The sequence below is a fragment of the Vombatus ursinus genome, unplaced genomic scaffold, assembly GCF_900497805.2.
Source record: "Vombatus ursinus unplaced genomic scaffold, bare-nosed wombat genome assembly UNPS02014798.1, whole genome shotgun sequence".
Classification (NCBI taxonomy): Eukaryota; Metazoa; Chordata; class Mammalia; order Diprotodontia; family Vombatidae; genus Vombatus; species Vombatus ursinus.
The window spans coordinates 48427193-48446238 of record NW_020954576.1 but is presented as its reverse complement, the minus strand read 5'-3'; the positions used below and the strand labels follow the sequence as shown (position 1 = coordinate 48446238).

Below are 19046 nucleotides of genomic sequence, written 5' to 3'. Positions count from 1 at the left end.
TGGATAACTTTGATTATATTAAATTGAAAAGTTTTTGCACAAACAAAATCAATGCAACCAAGATTAGAAGGAAAGTAGAAAAGTGGGAAAGAATTTTTACAACCAGTCTCTCTGATAAGGGCCTCATTTCTAAAATATATAGAGAATTAAGTCAAATTTATAAGAATATAAGTCATTCCTCAATTGATAAATGGTCAAAGGATATGAACAGGCAATTCTCAGATGAAGAAATTAAAGCCATCTATAGTCATAATGCTCTAAATCACTATTGATTAGAGAAATGCAAATCAAAACAACTTTTAGGTACCACATCACACCTATCAGATTGGGCAACATGACAAAACAAGAAAATGATCAATGTTGGAGAAGATGTGGGAAAACTGGAACAGTAATGCATTGTTGGTGGAGTTGTGAAATGATCCAACCATTTTGAAGAGCAATTTGGAACTATGCCCAAAGGGCTATAAAACTGTGCATACCTTTTGATCCAACAATAGCACTTCTAGGGCTGTATCCCAAACAGATCATAAAAATGCGAAGGCGACCCACATGTACAAAAATATTTATAGCAGCTCTTTTTGTAGTGGCAAAGAATTGGAAATTGAGGGGATGCTCATCAATTGGGGAATGGCTGAACAACTGGTGGTAAATGAATGTAATGGAATACTATTGTGCTATAAGAAATGATGAACAGGCAGACTTCAAAAAAACTTGGAAAGACTTACATGAACTGTTGCAGAGTGAAATGAGCAGAACCAGAAGAACACTGTACACAGTAACAGCCACTTTATGGGATGATTGACTTTGACAGACTTGGCTTTTCACGGCAATGTAAGAATCTAAGACAACTCTAAAAGATTCATGATGGAAATTGCTATCCACACCCAGAGAAAGAAATATGGAGTCTGAATGCAGATGGATGCCTACTATTTGCTCTCATTTTCCTTTATTGTTTTGTTTTATTGCTTCATTCTCATGGTTCCTCCCATTATTTCTAATTGTTCTTTACATCGTGACTAATGGGAAAATATGCTTAACATGAATGTAGAGCCTATATCAGATTGTACGTTATGAGGGGGAGAGAAGTGGGAGGAGGAGAAAATTTAAAACTCAAAATCTGATGGAAGTGAATGTTGAAAACTAAAAGTAAATTAAATAAATAAATAAAACAAAAAACAAAAAAATGAATGCTAAAAATTGTCATGACATGTAATTGGGAAAAAATAAAATATTATTTTAAAAAAAACAACAACAGCATGTGCCAGGCACTGTGCTAAGTACTTTATGAATATTATCTCATTTGATCCTCACAACAACCCTGGGAGGTAGGTGCTACTATTATCCCCATTTTACCGATAAGGAAATTAAGGTAGACAGAAGTTCAGTGAATGACCCAAGATCACACAGCTGTAAGTGTCTGAAGTCAAATTTGAAATTGGATTTCTTCTGACTCGAGGCCCAGGATTCTATCCACTGTGCCACCTAGCTGCCTTTAAAAAAATTAAGAGTTATCAGACAAGTATAAAGGTTAATTGATTTACATTTCACCTTCTTTCCTGACCCTTCGTAAAATCATAGATTTAGAGATCAAAGGGACCTCAGAGGCCATGTAGGAGTCCAACCCCCTCATTTTATAGATGAGGAAACTAAGGTCCGGGGAGGGGAAGTGATTTCCCCAAAGTCACACAGGTGGCTATTCGTTCCTCTACACTATACTGCTGCCCCCAAAAACATGGTGAGGAGAAGGAAAAGGGGGAAGTTGGGAACCTGATTAATCAAGCATTGGCTGTATTACTGGCCCAGTTCACAAATTATTAAACAGAGTCAGAGCTCATAACTTTGGGTACTATTGGGATGCACTGACTCTTCTCCTCCATGGGTTTAATCATTTCAAATTCTCCAACTTTCCTTTATTTGATCCTTACTCATTTTCAGTGGAGTCACAGAGGCAACTGTCCTGAACCTTCATGCAAAACCCAAATGTGCTCTGAAGAACTCAGAAGACTTGGCATTGCTCTTTACTTTACTCTGGCAGGTCAAGCCTTCCCTCAAGCTGTTGGGCCTGTGAGGTAAGGAAGAACAATTTTTCCTTTATAGCCTTGAAGGTGGCCAGAGCAAGGAATCTTGCTTTAGGTGTATGGACTAACTGTTGGTTCCAGGCCAGTGATCTCAGGGTCACAAAGTTGTTTAACCAGTTGAGTCGGTGTGTGAACAAAATGGACCATTGCTTTAGTTTCCGGAATTTGATATCCAAGGAACCCACTCTCTGAACCAGTACTTGGTATGTAGTCTGAAAGGCAAAGATTGCTAACTGGCATCCTTGTTCTCCTCTGGCTTGTATACTATATCCCAGGAGCTAGTTCCTGCACCCAATCTAAAAAAATAGACTAGAAGAATCCATTTACTTTCAGCAAATAGTAAAGTCAAAACTATAATTTAATAAGCATTTAATAAGTGCCCACTATATGCAAAATAATACCACACTCCAGTGGACCCAAAAATGAAATATGAAAGCCTTTACCCTCAAGGAGCTTATAATGTACTATCAGGGTTATGACATACATAAGTATATAAATTATATGATATACATAAGTATAACAAAAGATTGAATGTGATATGGGCAAAAGAGATATAAACAAAGTATTCCAAGAAAATTTGAGGAGTGATCACATTCAGTCTGGAGGAAGGAAGGGTGAGAAACATCAAAAACAAAGACAGAAGGGGTTATTAGGAGTTACTGAATCAACCAACTAAAATAGATTATTTAATTATGATGCTGAATTATTTTCAAACCTCACCATCTTAAAAGTAGTTATTTAATAGTCTGTTCTTAGCCTTTAGGGTAGCCATCATTTTGGGGGGAGACCCTCAACATACATAACTACATTTATAGTAGCATCACATCTATCTGGAGGTTTTTTTATGCAGAAAATAACAGAGAACTCAAAGGTTTGTTTTGTTTTGTTTTGTTTTGCTTTTAAACAAAAAAAACCAAAACATTGAGCAGAAAACTCCACAAAAAGCCCATGTGCTTTAGCAGATCCTTTCAGGCCCTTACTCAGAAGTTTAACTGACATTTTAGATACAATGTTAACAAACTTGCTACCTAATTCGTCTGCCACCATTTTGGGCAACAAAGCAAAAAAAGAAAGGTGGCTCTAAGAAGTGACAGCTAACCCATGGTAGTCTGGGGCCATTTAGTGTCAGGGACAAATGATTCTACACAATTCCAAAGCCCATCTTGGCAATGTTGCAAAAGCCAGTCACGACATGTTGTAACAACCAATGTCTATGATTATGATCCTGAGTCATCAAGAAAAGAGTAAATTATGTTCAGCGTATTCTACGTCCTACAAAACGGAAATGTTTTAAAATATTGTGAAAATTTAAAAATACTATTTCTAAGATACTATAAAAATATTTCCAAAAGTGTTGGCACCAAGAAGGGGTTAAAAACAAGATATTTTTACTTTTGTAGAGCAAAGTTCATTCTCTGACTAGGCTAAATGAAAGACAGACAATAGGCAAAACATATCAAACAAAAGATCCTATAGTTGTGGGATTCTGTATAAATAAAACAATGACTATATTCTTACAATATTCATATCACCAGAAGCACTTTGCTGAGGTTGCAAATCTATTGATAAAAAATACCAGCTCATTCCCATGTTGGGAGAACATATCACATCAAAATAACTTTTATAATGGATTCATATGAGCAGGAGACATCTGTGCTGTCACTTAGAATTAATTGCAAAAAAAAAAAATAAGTTTACCTCAGCACCTAAACTCTAGCATTTATATAGCAGCTACTGCTGTGGGGAAGTTAAATCACTTTACACTGGGATTCCATTTACCTGTATGTATTTATAATTATACGCCGAAGTCCGGGAAAAAAATGCATGAAAGTGTCTGAATTATGGACAAGGTTTTGTCCAAAGTGGAATAACAAATGCCTTTGGAAGGTAAGGATAACAACACATTTTTATTTATTTATTTATTTAGTTAGTTAGGCAATTGGGGTTAAGTGATTTGCCCAGGGTTACACAGCTAGTAAGTGTAAAGTGTTTGGTCTGAGGTCGGGTTTGAACTCAGGTCCTACTGACTTCAGGGCCGGTGCTCCTATCCACTGTGCCACCTACTTGCCCCATAACAATACATTTTTGTACTGCTACAAGGTTAATGAAGCACTATCCTCATAAGCTGTTAAATTGTGGTACAAATATTATTAGTCCCATTTTGCAAATGAGGGAAGAGGAATAGAAAGGTTGTGACTTGCCCCAAGTTTCACAATTAATAAATGTCAGAATCAGATTTTGAATACAGGGCTTCTGACAAGTTCAGTGCATTTAGTATTATGCCACACTGGTTTCCAAACAATCAAAACACAAAGTTTTACAAAGTGTGCCCAATCTTAAGTACTCTTGACTAAGTCCCTAATAGCAAAGACAAGTAAGTAATTGAGGGAATTAAAACTCACATAGAGGAAAGAGAATTTCCAGCTTTGATAATTCCCTAAACTTGCTGACTGATTTTGCCAGGAGAGTTTGCCAGTGTGGCATAGGGAATAGAATACCAGGCATGGAGTTAGAAGATCTGGTTTGACTCCCATTTCAGACACTCACTAGGTGGATGATCATGGGCAAAGTCTCTTCCCTCTCAGAGCCTCAGTTTTTTTTCATCTGTAAAAATGAAAGAGTAATACTTACACTACCTACCTTGGGTTGCTGTGAGGCAAACACTTTGCAAAATTTAAAGTGCTTTATAAATGTGTGGTATTATCATCTCCCTCAGGAGTTCCTGCCCACACTCTCAGTGTATCCACAGAGGCAATATGAAGTAGACAATTGAGGGAATTATCCAAGCATTATGATATATGCAAACTGTTCCTGAGGGAGTGACAGATTAATAACCTACATTGAACAAAACTAGTAGACAATTGCTTAGTTTTCTATATCATAGCATCATTGAATTTTAGAGCTGGAAGGGGCCTTAAGAAGTCATTTTACATATGAGGAAATGGAGGCTCAGATTGCTTAAAAGCCTTACCTAAAGTCATATAGACCCTGAGTAACAGACCCCAATTCTCTTAATTCCTAGTTCAGTCCAGCGGTTTTTTTCATCACATCTCAATGTTCCTCAGAAATTGCCTGTGTAGACAAAGGTTTAATCCCTACAGAGTTGGTAGGAATGTTAGTCTTTCTGATATTGTAAGTGAAACCATTTTTTCCCAGTAGCAAAGATTTCCTTACTTAATAAATTTCCTGCCTTTTTGAGAGGCAGCCTGGTGTAGTAGATGGCATACTACACTTGGAATCAGAAAGACCTTTTGGAGCCTCAATTTCTTCAGCTTTAAAAGGGGGGAAATATCCATAGTATATATCTCCTGGAGCAGTTATGAGACCCAAATGGGATAATATATGTAAAATCCAAGCTTCCAGTAGCCATATGAAAAATGCTCCAAATCACTAGAAGAGAAATGCAAACTAAAATAACCCTGGGATTCTACCTTATATTCATTAGATTTGCAAAGTTGACCAAAAAGGAAAATGACAAATGTTGGAGGGAGTATATTTGAGGGAGAGGTGTGGGGAGGGGAGAAGTGGGAGAGACAGGAACATTGATCCACTGTTGATGGAGCTGTGAATTAGTCCAGCCATTCTGGAAAGTAATTTGGAACTATGTCCCCAAATTTACTCATCTGTACCCCTTTGACCCAGGGGTACCACTACTAGGTCTATATCCCAGAGAGACCAAGAAAGAAGTAAAGGACTCATATGTACAAAAATATTTATAGCAGCTCTTTTTGTGGTGGCAAAGTACTGGAAACTAAGAGGGTACATATCAATGGCTAAATAAATTATGGCATATGAATGAAATGAAATGCTGTTGTGCTGTAAGAAATAAAGAAAAAGAGAAACAATTCAACAAACAGTTTTGAAAGACCTAAGAACTTTGATCAACACAATGACCAGTCATGATTTCAGAGGACTCATGATGAAACATATTACTCACCTCCTGACAGAGGTAGGCGAAGGACTAATATGCAGAATAAGACATACATTTTTGGCATGGCCAATGTGGAAATTTGTTTTGCTTGACATATTTATTACAAGGGTTTTGTTTTTCTTTTCTTTTTTTTATTCCCTGAAAATGGGAAGGTAAAGGTGGGAGGAGGGAAAAAATAAAACATTAAAAGATAAATTTATTTTTCTCTCTCCTCCCCTTTACTGAAAAAAAAAACAAGGATAAAACCCTTATAACAAATATATATTTATATACATCTAATGAAAAAGAAACTTGAGAAGACTTATATGAACAGATGCAAACTGAAGTGAGAAGAATTAGAACAATTTATACATTGTAGAGACAACATTGTAAAGACAAATAACTGAAAGACTTAAGAACTCTGATCAGTGCAATGACTAATCACAATTCCAGAAGACCATGAGGAAATATGCTGACACAGAGAGGATGGATTCAGGGTGTAGACTGAGACATATATTTTCTAAGACATGGCCAATGTGGGTATTTGTTTTGTTTGACTATACATATATTACAATGATGGCATTTTTTCTTTTCTTTTCTTTCCTTTTTTCCAGTGGTGGAGGGAAGTAAGTCAGAGAGAAAATGGATTCTTATTAATCAAAAAAATTTTTAATTTAATTTAGAAAGATAGCATATGTAAAGCTTTGTAGGCAGCTAGGTACATCAGTGGATAGAGCTCTAGGCCAGGAAAACTCATCTTCCTGAGTTCAAATCCGGTCTCAGACACTTACTTACTAGCTGTGTGATCCTGGGCAAGTCATTTAACCCTGTTTACCTCAGTTTCTCATCTGTAAAATGAGCTGGAGAAGGAAACGGCAAACCACTCTAATATCTTTGCCAAAAAAAACCCAAATAGGTCATGAAAAGTCAGACACAAATGAAAACTGACTGAACAACAACAACAAAAGCTTTGTAAATTTTTAAATGGTAAATAAATATTAGCTTTTTTCTGTTTGACAGTGGGCCATCCTTTATCCCCTTTATCAATCTTATGAAATAGAAAAGGTCTGCTTTCTAATCAAAACTCTATCTATCTATCTATCTATCTATCTATGTGTGTGTATATAAAAACATGTTTACCTGCATATACCTAAACAGGCCTATCTATACCTGAATATATCTACATGCTTATATATAAATCTACATTTACCTAAACACCTTTATCAACTAACACCTGAATTCAGTCAATTCAATAAGCTCTTCTTAAGTGCAAGCATTCTGCTAAACTGAAGATGCAAAAAACAAAACAGAAAACAAGAACAAAAAAAGACAGTCTCTGCCCTAGAGGAGCTTACATATATTTACAGATGATCCCCAGCTCTGGAGTGAGGGAGATTTTACAATGGGATTCCTTGAAACTGCACCAAAAATGCCATTCTGTTGTTGCCTAGGAATACAGTAGTAATGTCCTCAAGCTACTTTTGCATTGTACCTAGAATAGTACCCTTCTAATTCCTCAGAGAAGGTTGCATTAGACAGGGACTGTGTTTAGGTTACTGCCCACACAAGGAAACTGCCCACACAATGTAACTATCATTTTTCCATGAATGAGGTTGTACGACAGTAGAAAATTCACCCTATCAATATCAATTTTTCGTATAGCAACACCTACACACGTTTTTCTCTCTCTTCATTTACCTGCTTTGCTAAAAAATGAGCTAGCATGAAATGTACTCTGAAGAAAGGCAGAGCTGATGGATGGCTCTTTCACCTCTTTGTAGGTTCATTTCACCCTAAGCAAGGTCAGCCAAGAACCAGATGAATTAGTATGCTAATGCCCTTGTCTCCCACTATCCAAGGTCTTGTGGGAATTTTCTCCTCAAAATCTGCCTCTGAGCAGATTAAGTGTTTTCTTAAATTAGAGTAGGAGATAAATTACTGTTTCAGGAAAGAGTAAATTTTAACTTTCCTTAAGGCTCAATTCTAAGACATTCTTAAATCAACAAGACTTTTTTCTCCCATTAAATAAAGCCCAAGCATCAATAGTCTTTAGTTCTTTTGTCTGCAAAAGTTCTGCTATCAGCCATAATAAACACAGTTTGGTATGTCTTCATTTACCATTAGTATTGCAGCAATGAAAATAATTTGGTACTTAACTCATTATACGACGGTATATAGTGTTTCTGTGAATTGAGAAAAACAAGAAAAGAGTTTTTTTAATTTTCTTCAGTCTATCAACCTGAAGGTAGGCTTTGCAAAGATTTAAACATTACACACAACAGAATGTCATTCATCTCTCCATATACAAAGCACAGTAAAACAAAATGCACCAAAGTAAATGTAACAGGATGGATTCTGACTACTTTAGTCTGTACAACATTTAAATATTTGACAACCAGACAGAGAAAAACTTTTCGTGAAAGATTTACTGTAAGGTTAAGGAAGGATACTTACAAAGTCAATGTTGCCCACATACCTAGAAATTAGTAAGCATAAATACTTAGACAAATCTGATTGGGAATCCCATAAATAACAGTTTGCTAATTTTAGGAATTTCTGGGTGGAGGAAGAGACATAAGATTCTGGGTATAGTGTTAATCATTTCAAATGTTTTTTCACGTCATAAAAGTTTCAAATTGTAAGAAGAAATTAGCAAAGACTAAATATATTGGTGATGTCTCTCTAAGGATGCTTGGTGATCACTATTGCCATGAGCAGATCAAAGTTTATTACTATTAGTTATCAAATGACTTATGAATTTCACAATTCTGTGAATGGCTCTTAACAAAAGAAGTATGCATGTTTGACCAGATTATTTTAGGAATAAAGGAAATATCATGCATAGCTTATTCCCATGCTTAATAACAGCATTCTGTTTTTTACAAATCTACCAAAATCCAGAAGTATATTAATAAGTAGGTGCAGTAATGAATATAGAGAGATTTCTTAATTTTGTTCTCCATCCTGAAAAGGTTACTCTGTGCCATTTGCTTTCCTGTATCCTGACATAGGCATATGGATAAATTACCTAGCAGTGTATTGTTTTCCTTCCTTTTTTTTTTTTTCTAAAGCAGTATACTTTCAAAGGAAGACCACATAGTCACCGGATTTGGCTTTTTACTTGAGCGTTCTAATTCCAAAGTTGTTCTGAGTTCTTTTACTGAAGGAAGAGAGAATGGTACACTGCTCACTCAGTCAGGAGCCCATTGATTGCTGTCTTCACACTTGTCTTACTGTATGGAACTAAACTGTGATTACCTTCTTTTCCATGGTTAAGTAGACAACAAGTATCAAGGTGAAAATGAGCAATACAGCAATTATAAAGGCAACTGAAATCACGCCCATTTTCTTTTCTACAATTTTCACATCTTCCAACATTGTTCGTGAAGCCTCTCTTTTGGTTTTTAATGGTCTTCTTATGGTAATCCTGTGAAAATGTTGGTGGATCTCTGTGATATGTGTCTATTTATCTATCTATCTATCTAAATACATGGCTACTACACAAACACCTTCTACAAAGCTTTGGGACTAGACGTTGAAGGGTCCTTCACACCTACAAGTGTGGGTCCTTCAGTGGTAGCTTTCTACTTAATATTTCTACTAATTCAAGGGTGTTATCAGAGATAGCTAAGATTCCCTAAAACATATCATCTGTACACAGCGCTCACCTTACCTAAATTCTGCAAGCTAATATCTATAGATGTTGATAATCTGTCACTCAATGTGTTGACAGTTTATTATATTTATATATATTTATATAATATATTTATATTTATAATTATATGATATATATTTATATTATATTTATTATATTTCCCCATGGGAAAATTACAAAAGCCAGTGAAATATCTTGGAAAGGAAAGCCCTTCATTTTCTCTTTAATTGGCAAAAAATGAAATAAAATAAATCTGTCCAAATAACCTTCTGCATTGCAATTAGGAATGGGTTGGGGACTTTGTGCCTGCTTATTTTACAGTTTACAAAGGGCTGGTAGTCTTTTCTAAACATTTTCCTTAGGGTTCTATATTTTTAGTTATATCAGTGCCTACCTCCAGTATGGGCATGTGCTGGTAAAAATCCAACATATAGGTTTTCTTGGCCAAAGAATTCATCTTCTATTGATAATCTTCTGCTGCTTACAATGTTTGTAGTTAGGTAGGCCAATCCTTAGCAGATAAAACCTTTGGCATAGGGATACTAAAAGCTTTTCAAGCTTTATGGACCCTACCAGACACTGTACTCTGCTGGGATAGCCTTCGAGTACCTATGATGACCTGCATCATTCTGCAGTGAGACACAGGAGACATAAAGCTACATACATCCAAGATGCCTTACACATTTTGTTCAGAAATCAAGGAACCATAAAACTTTGCTGTACATAAGACTCAAGGCTGGAAAAATGAGTCAAGCTGAGCTTTCTATTAAGTTGACCACTTCCATTTTCCCATCTTCAAGGACAGGAAGAAGAATATGCAGTAATTCAAAAGTACTGGGTTCTAGTCTCAGCTGTACCATTTATTAAGTAATGATCTTAGGGCAAATCATTTTTAATTAATTCAGTTTTAAAAACTATAAACTCATCAGCCCTTGGGGACTCTGTCCCAAAAAAGGATGCTCCATTGTCTCAGGCTATTTCCTTAATAACAGAGTAGGATGAAAGGACAAAAGAGGAAATAAAGACTTGATTATTATATTAGTTGGGGTTAGGGAGTCAGGGTAGGGGTATGGCTGCTTCTGGAATACTGTGACTATATGAATTTAAGGATGAAAATTCTGGACATCTGGGCTATCTTCCTTCGCTAGTTCTGTTTTAGGGAGGCACCTTTAGCATCTCAGATTGAAATTGGAGGTGCTAACAGTAAGTGACACTTATCTCACCTTCCAACCTCTCTTTCATGGATCCAAGGATCTGATTAACTCTGGGGACATTAGAAACCGGCAATAAGAGGGACATGATAGAAAAAATTTAATTCATCCTATATTTCCTACATATAGTTCTTTCCTGCATTTCAAAAAAGTACCTTATTCCTCTGTGAGTGCTGGGATCAGAATAATAGATGTCAATATCACCATCCACAGAATAAACTGAAGATAACTAAAAGAGAGAGAGTTTTATGAGGTCTATGGTTTTCTTTCTATGTCCTCTAAATAGGACCTTATTTTCCTTTCCAAAAACTGCTATTCTTCAACCTTCCAAAAATTGCTGCCATTTGCCACAAGCTCCCTCTTCTCTCCTTATCATGTCAGTTCCCCCTGACATCACCTCTCACTGTCTCGTCCTAAGTTCCAGTCTTCAGTGAAGAGGAAGCCCTTTTCTTTGCCAAGGTCTACCACTTTCCCTATACTCTTTGTCCTATCCCTTCCCATCTTTTCCATCAGATTGCCCCCACCATCAACCTTGACCCTAATCTTCAATCTCTCCTTAACTACAGTCCTTCCCTGCTGCCTTCACACATGTCTAAGTCTCCCCCGACCTTAAAAAAGCCTTCTTGAGAACTTACCATCTTCATCACCTAATATCTCTCCTCTTCTAAATTAAACTCCTTGAAAAAGCCATTTACACTCAGTGCCTCTACTTTTCTATTTTCACTCTCTTCAAAACCCTCTGCAATTCTGCTTCTGACCTCATCAACTAATTGAAAATGCTCTCTCCAAAGCTACCAAAGACCTTTAAATGGACAGATCTCATGGTCCTTCCTCTGTCCTCTCCTAGCATCTGACTCTGTGGACCATCTTTTCTTGGATACTCCCTCCTCTCTGGGCTCTCGTGCCGCTGCTCTCTCTTCATTGTCTTTTGGCCTGCTGACTGATCTTTCTTGTTTTCTGGCTCTTCGTGCATGTCAAACACACCTGCTGACTAAGGATGTCCCCTAAAGCTCTGACCTCTTCTCTTGCCTCTCTATACTCTTCCACTTTGTGATTACCAGCTATATACTGGACATTATGAACTGGATGTCCTATAGGCATCTCAAACTCAATATTTCTAGAATAAAACTCATTATCTTTACCTCCAAACCCATTCCTCTTTCAAACTTCCCAATTATTATTGATAGCTCCATCATGCCTATAGTCACCCAGGTTCACAATCTTGATGTTATCCTCAATATCATACTCTCATTCACCCTATAGCCAATCACAGTTGCTAAATTTTGTAGTAGTTTCAATCTCCACAATATTTCTCTCTATGTCCCTTTCTACCACTCTATTCAGTTCAGGCTTTTTAATCTCTAAACTATTGTAATACCCTCCTAATTATTTCCAAACTCCAAGGGCCTCCCTATTCCAGTCTATCAATCATATAGCTCCCAAAGTGATTGTCCTAAAGTGCAGATCTGACCATGTCACCCTCCCTACTCAATAAACTCCAGGGTTTCCAATTTCCTCTAGGATCAAATATAAACTCTGGCATTTAATGCTTTCTAGAACTTAGCCCCTCCCTATCTTTTCAGTTTCTTTCAATTACTCCCTTCCATGCCCTCTGTAGTCCAAACAGCCAATTTTTTGTTCCTGACCCGAAATAACCCCCTCCTACCTATGTGTCTTCATATCAGCTGTCTCCTACACATGGTAAGCTCTCCCTTCTCATCTTCACTTCTTAGGATCCCTGGCTGCTTTCAAGACTCAGCTTAAACAGTCTCCTTTAGTGGGAGACTTTTTCTAGTCCACCCTGCCCCCGCCCCCCAGCTACTGATGTCTTTTCCTATAATGTTACCTTGTATCTACTGTGTGTATAACTTGTATATACCTATTTATGCACACGTCTCCCTTTAGAATGTAAGCTCCCTGAGGGCAGAAACTATCTTCCCCTTTTCTTTTACTCTCCAACACTTAGCACAGGAGCTAATACACAGTAAGTGCTTAATAAATTAATGCCTATTGTTGTAGATAAATCAATAGGAGGAAATTCTATACTGGCTCCGATTTTCAATAACAGAAGGGAACTGATTGCTGGGGTGCAGCTAATAGGAATTTTGGGGAGAAATGACCACTCTCTACTAGAGTTTATGTATGATGGAATGGAAAACATAAGCACCCATAGGTACCTCACATGTACCCTAGACTGTGGGAAAAGAGATTTCAGTGGGTTCAGAGAAAGGATTGGTAGGATCCCAAGGACTAAAATTATATAGGGGAAATCCCTTCACAAATATAGATCTCTACCAATCTATTACACAAGGGGAATATGATAGCCATGTTTATGTATTTGAAGGCTTGTCAATGTGGAAGAGAGATTAGATTTGTTATTTGTCTTTAGAGGACAGTGGAAGTTACAAAGAAGTAAATTTAAGTTTGATGTCAGGAAAAACTTCCTAACAATTAGAGCTATCCACAAATGGAATGATCTTCCTTGGGAGGTAGTGAGTTCTATGTAAATGGACATCTTTAAGCAAAGGCTGAATGATTGCTTATTGGGTATGTTACAATAAGGAGTACTTTTCACTTCTTGTTTGAACTCTTCCAATTCTAGAACATTGTGATTCTGTAAATAACCTAAGAGCTGATATAATCTTTGGAGGTGATATAGCACCTCCCTCTCCCCATACTTTCCTCTTGCTTTCTGGCAAGACAGCACCTACCTCAAATAAGAAAACATGGTGGCTCAATATTTTTTAAGTCTCCAAGGAAAGCAATTCAATAAAATAGCTTTAAAAGACTAATTTAGCATCTCATAATCCCCACTGTAAGGTTTTTCTGTTTAATAGCCTACAAAACATTCAAGTTTAGTATCATTATACTTATCATCATAAGATCAATAAACCAGTGAACAGGATGATGAAGTATAGCCTATTCTTAAATATTCTATCCAAAAAGAAACCTAGATGATCTAAAGATCACCTTATAGGACTAAATATTCCTTGAATTTTGCACCCTTTACCTTCAATGGAGGACCTAAGCCCTGGCAAGGCTTCCTGAGGATGCCTTAGACCAGAGGTGTCAAACACATTGCTTGTGGGCTCCACAACACTCCCAAGTGCCAGGGAACCAGATTAAAATGGATTTATGTGGTTTTAGTGGTGACACATTAACAAAAAAAAGAAATCTATAAACATAAGTTAAAAATGGCCACAGGGATCCTTATGTATGGTTTACTGGCCTTATTTCTATTTGAATTTGACACCACTGCTTTTGCCCACTGGCAAGCCTGGAACTATATTTGATTTTCCCATATAAAACTGGTCCGGGTAGGAAGAGGAGTATAGGCCACTGAACTCTGATTGAGAAGGCCTGGGTTCTTGGTGAAAAAGGAGTTAAGTTGTATAAAATATTCTTTCATGTGGTATAGAGAAGATATATCTATATAAATCCTATATTGGCATGTTGTTGGTGCACTACAGGAAGAGTACTAAAATAGTATAGAAACTAGGTCAGAATTTTGTTTTTCTTTATTGTGTATTGTTTTTCAGGGTGCTCTCTCAATCAACAAATATTTATAAGCATTTATTCTGTACTAGGCCTTGTGCCAGGCACTACGGGGCATACAAAGAAATTTAAGACCTGTTCTTTGCCTCAAGGAGTTTATAATACAGTTTGGGATGGTATAGACTTGAAAAATTAACATAAAATACATAGATCATTATAATACAAGTATTATGACAAAGTAATACATAACTAATGGAGACCCTCAAGAATATGCCATTGTTTCCTAAAGTCCACCAGGTCTTTCCATCTGGCCTGTTACTATGATCTTCTGACATCCAGGTATCACCATCTCACTTGCCATTACACCCCAAGGATCCCTGAGATTTTTCATCTGGCCTGTCTCTGCACCCTAAGACTGACTGGGTCTTTCTATTTGCCTGGCAGTTGAACCCTCCTAATATGTATTAGCTCCCCTAGTTAGAATGTGAGCTCCCTGAGAGTAAGGATTGTGTTGTTTTTTTTTCTACTTGTATCCCCAGTACTTAACATAGTTTGTAGCTGATAGTAAGCACTTAATAAATGCTTTTCCATTCCACATTCTAACTGCAAGGCACTGTAGAGGACAGAGATGAATAAAGCAAGGTCCTCAAGGAATCTAGCATAGTAGAGGAGATAAGACTGATAACTATCATTCAAGGGAGGTATCACTTATCAGAGTGCCTGACACATAGGAAGCACTTAATAAAAGCTTGTTGACTGACTAAGTGACTTGAGTTTATATTTCATTCATTTGTTCTTCTTAAGATATTACTTTGTAAGCATACTTCAATAGTTTCTTATATGTGGATTCTATTTCTTCAACTACATTGTGATTTCCCCAGGAGCATACTTTAAACAATTTCATGGCATTTAATGAGAGATGTCATTCCTGTGTAACTAGTTCACTGCTCTCCCTTCTCAGGTATAAATTATAACCTACATAAACAGTTCACTTTTATTTTTTTTCTATAGTGATTCCCAAGAGAAGTGATCCACTTGCTTTTTGATATAAATAAAGGATTTTACTGTTGGAGAAGTGTATTGGAAAATCAAAGGACAGTATGTTCCAACCCCGTCCCCCTCACCACTCCATTCAAAGGAGGGAAAATCACTACTCTAAAGCAACTCAAGAAATAATACACAAACTACAATTTACCTTTTTACGAAGAGGTACAAGATTGTTATACTCTTCTATTTCATAATTCTTTCGTTTTGTTGATTTTGGAACTGAAGACTTCTCCTACCAGGATGTAAAAGATGGATATTAATTGAAGATAGAAAGATCCACAAATCCACATATCTGAAAGGTGAAACACAAATTTGGTCATGTCTACAACAGCAAATGGAATATTTCATAGTTGTACAATGAAATTCAAAATCAGGAACATTTGATTATCAAAATGTTTGTATTGCATTGATGGCCAAAATAGTCATTCAGAAAAATATTTCCATTATGTAACACTCATTACTGAAAATATCAGAGGGAAATACTTCAAAAAAATTTCACTAATTCCACAGTCCAAAACAATACCACCTACCCTCCTCCCCACCAGTGATGATAACAATAATTATGATAATTTGTTCACTTCCCTAGACATTTTGGGTGTACATGAATATAGTCCATTAAAATACAATGGAGAATAATATTTTGAAAATAAAAATAATGAAATATTTTCTTTAGATAATCATTGCCCACATATATAGGCTATCTACATTAATACTAACATAGAATTTTGTGTACTTTTGTGCATGTGTGTAAATATGTAGAAATTGTCCAGAACTGTGATTTCATAAATGTAATAAATTCCCAAAGGAGAAATTTCCTCCATTAATTAGGCTGGGCAACCTGGAGTATTAGAGAGTTGTGCAGGATGCTGAAAAGTTAAATTACTTGCTCATGGCCAGACAACTAGTTGATCACAGAGAGGAAGCTCTTGAACCCAGACTTCAAAGCTGGTCCTCTATCCACTACGCAACAATGCTTCTCTTACATTATATTGTGCCATATCACATATTAAGAAAGGTAGCATGATACAGCTAGGAAATCTGAGTTCCAATCCCACTTCTGCATGTACTATCTCTGTGACTTTGGGCAAGCCACTTAATGTCCCAGATGACTCTCCAAGACACTATGTCGCAGAAAAAGTACCTGAAATTCCACGTGGGTATTTGGGAACAGAAGAATGTAACCTTAGGGCTGATATCAGTTATTAGGTAGTTAAAAGATAAACCTTAGAGTGATTAACTAGTTAGTGGGTGTGTGGCAGTTAGATTAGAGAGTGAAAAGGTTTGGGGAGTGAATTTTATGTGAGGAGAAAAGTTTTATCTGTCCATGGTATTTAGCAGTGAGTGGGTTTCAGAGCATATATTACACCTTGGAGACCTGGCTTTGAACTTGGACTAAGTATAAGAAAGATTGTGTCTAAGGGTTGTGCTGTGTCCTGGCTAATAGTATATTCTATCATCCCCTTCCCATGTCCACCCCCAGATACTAGGAGGACATGAGCAATGATGAAAAGGCTGAGATTAGATTTAATTTCCTATAATGTATCTGTGTAAACTGTGGGCTTCTGAACTCCCCCTAATTTCTTTTTGGGAAGATTATCCAGTGGAACACAAGGTGACCTAGGGCACAGAGCATTGTGAGAGTTTATAATAGAATATAACAGATCATAATGTAATATAACATATAAGCAGACACCAACTTACCCATAGGCAATATTCCCAAAGTTTGTAAGCCTGTTGTTTGGAACTCAGAATGCATTTTTCCCATAGAAATAATGTCATAAAAAAAGAGGAGCTGACCTAATAACAGCGATGACCTCATTGGGAAAACAAGGATAATAATATCTTTAACACTTACCTCAAAGGATTATTGTTAGCATCAAATGAAATAATGTACATAAAGTACTATATAAAACTTTAAGCTGCTATAAAAATATTGGTTGTTATTATTTATACGTTACTTTAAGGTCTGCAGGACACTTTACATATATTAGCTCATTTGATCCTCACAACAAACCCTATAGGATAGGTAGTGAAAGTATTATCTCAGTTTTCTCCTTCTATTCCACAAAAGCATAGTTAACTGAGGACGTACCTGAACTATTGTGTTAATTGTATTTATAGTCTTAATTCCCATTTATAATAATGTTTCCATGCCTCCCAGTTATTTTCTTGGCCCTGTTTTCAACAATATTTTTATTAATGACTCATAGGATGGCTTAGATGGAAGCTTAGAAAACTGCAGGTGACACAAAGCTGGGAAGGAGAGTTAACCTATGGGACAACAGGGGCAGGATGTAAAAAGTTCTTGGTAGACTAGAAGGATGAGTGGAAACTAATCAGACTAAAAATAGCAACAAATGCAAAGATCTCAACTTGGGTTTTAAAAAGTCAACAAACGAAGGATGGGGAAAGCATGGTCAGAGGGCAATCCCTGGGGAAGGGGTGCTCTTAGGCTGTAAGTAAGAGTGCCTGATATGTGATAGGCCATGAAAAGATGTGTGTGGGAATGAATTGGAAGTGACATGATACTGTTCTCTAGGCAGACCATGTTTGGAGAATTTTTTTCAGTTCTGGAATACTATTTTCAGAAAGACACTGACAAACTTGAGTGACTCCAAAGGAGGTGACCAGGGGATGGCTTGGGAACTGAAGAACACTGTCTCATATAAGGAACAGTTGAAGGAACTGGGGATTTTTAATCTGAAAAAGGGAAAACTTGAGAGAGAAGGGATAACTGCCTTCAAGTATTTCAATTGGACCCAATTCCACAGATCCTTTAAGTACCTACTATGTGCAACACATTTGGGGATGCAAAGGTTAAAAAAATAAAACTGGCTCTTTTTTTGTTTTGTCTTGTTTTTAATTAACAAATTTATTTATTTTTAGTTTTCAACATTTACTTCCACAAGATTTTGAGTTCCAAATTTTCATCCCATCTCGCCCCTCCCCCCACCCCAAGATGGCATGCATTCTGAATACCCCTTCCCCTAGTCTGCCTTCCCTTCTATTTCTCCCCCCCCCTTATCTTATCCTCTTCCCCTTCTATTTTCCTGTAGGGCAGAATAGATTTCTGTACCCCATTTCCCGTATTTCTTATTTACCAGTTTCATGTGAAAACATTTTTTTTAAACATGTGTTTGTAAAACTTTGGGTTCCAAATTTTCTCTCTTCCTCCCTCCCCACCCACCCTCATTGAAAAGGCAAGCAACTCAATATAGGCTATACATGTGCAGTTATGCAAAACACTTCCATAGTAGACATGCTGTGAAAAACTAACTCTATCTCCCTTAATCCTATCCCATCCCCCCCATTTATTCTATTCTTTCTTTTGACCCTGTCCCTCCTCAGAAGTATTTGCTTCTGATTACCCCCTTTCCCAATCTGCCCTCCTCTCTATCATCCCCCTACTCGCTTGTCCCCTTCCCCCACTATTTTCCTATAAGGTAAGACAGATTTCCATACCCAATTGAATGTGTATGTTATTTCTTCCTTAAGTCAAATCCTATGAGCATAAGATTCACTCATTCCCTCTCATCTGCCCCCATTTCCCCTCCATTATAAGGGCCTTTTCTTTTCTGTTTTTTGTGAGATAATTTACCCCATTCTACCTCTCCCTTTCTCCTTCTCCTAGTATAATCCTCTCTCACCCC

General features: G+C 36.9%; 1 protein-coding gene across 1 annotated transcript in view; it reads right to left on the bottom strand.

Moving 5' to 3' along the window:
• Positions 1-9231: 9231 nt before the first annotated feature.
• The window catches only part of LEMD1 (LEM domain containing 1), a 37689-nt gene continuing 27874 nt past the window's right edge, over positions 9232-19046 (bottom strand). The window contains exons 4-6 of the mRNA XM_027870986.1: positions 15545-15628; positions 11010-11083; positions 9232-9415 (exon numbers count right to left, since the gene is read on the bottom strand). Of these exons, the coding sequence (XP_027726787.1) occupies positions 9232-9415; positions 11010-11083; positions 15545-15628 (342 nt within the window). The remainder of the gene's footprint in view (positions 9416-11009; positions 11084-15544; positions 15629-19046) is intronic.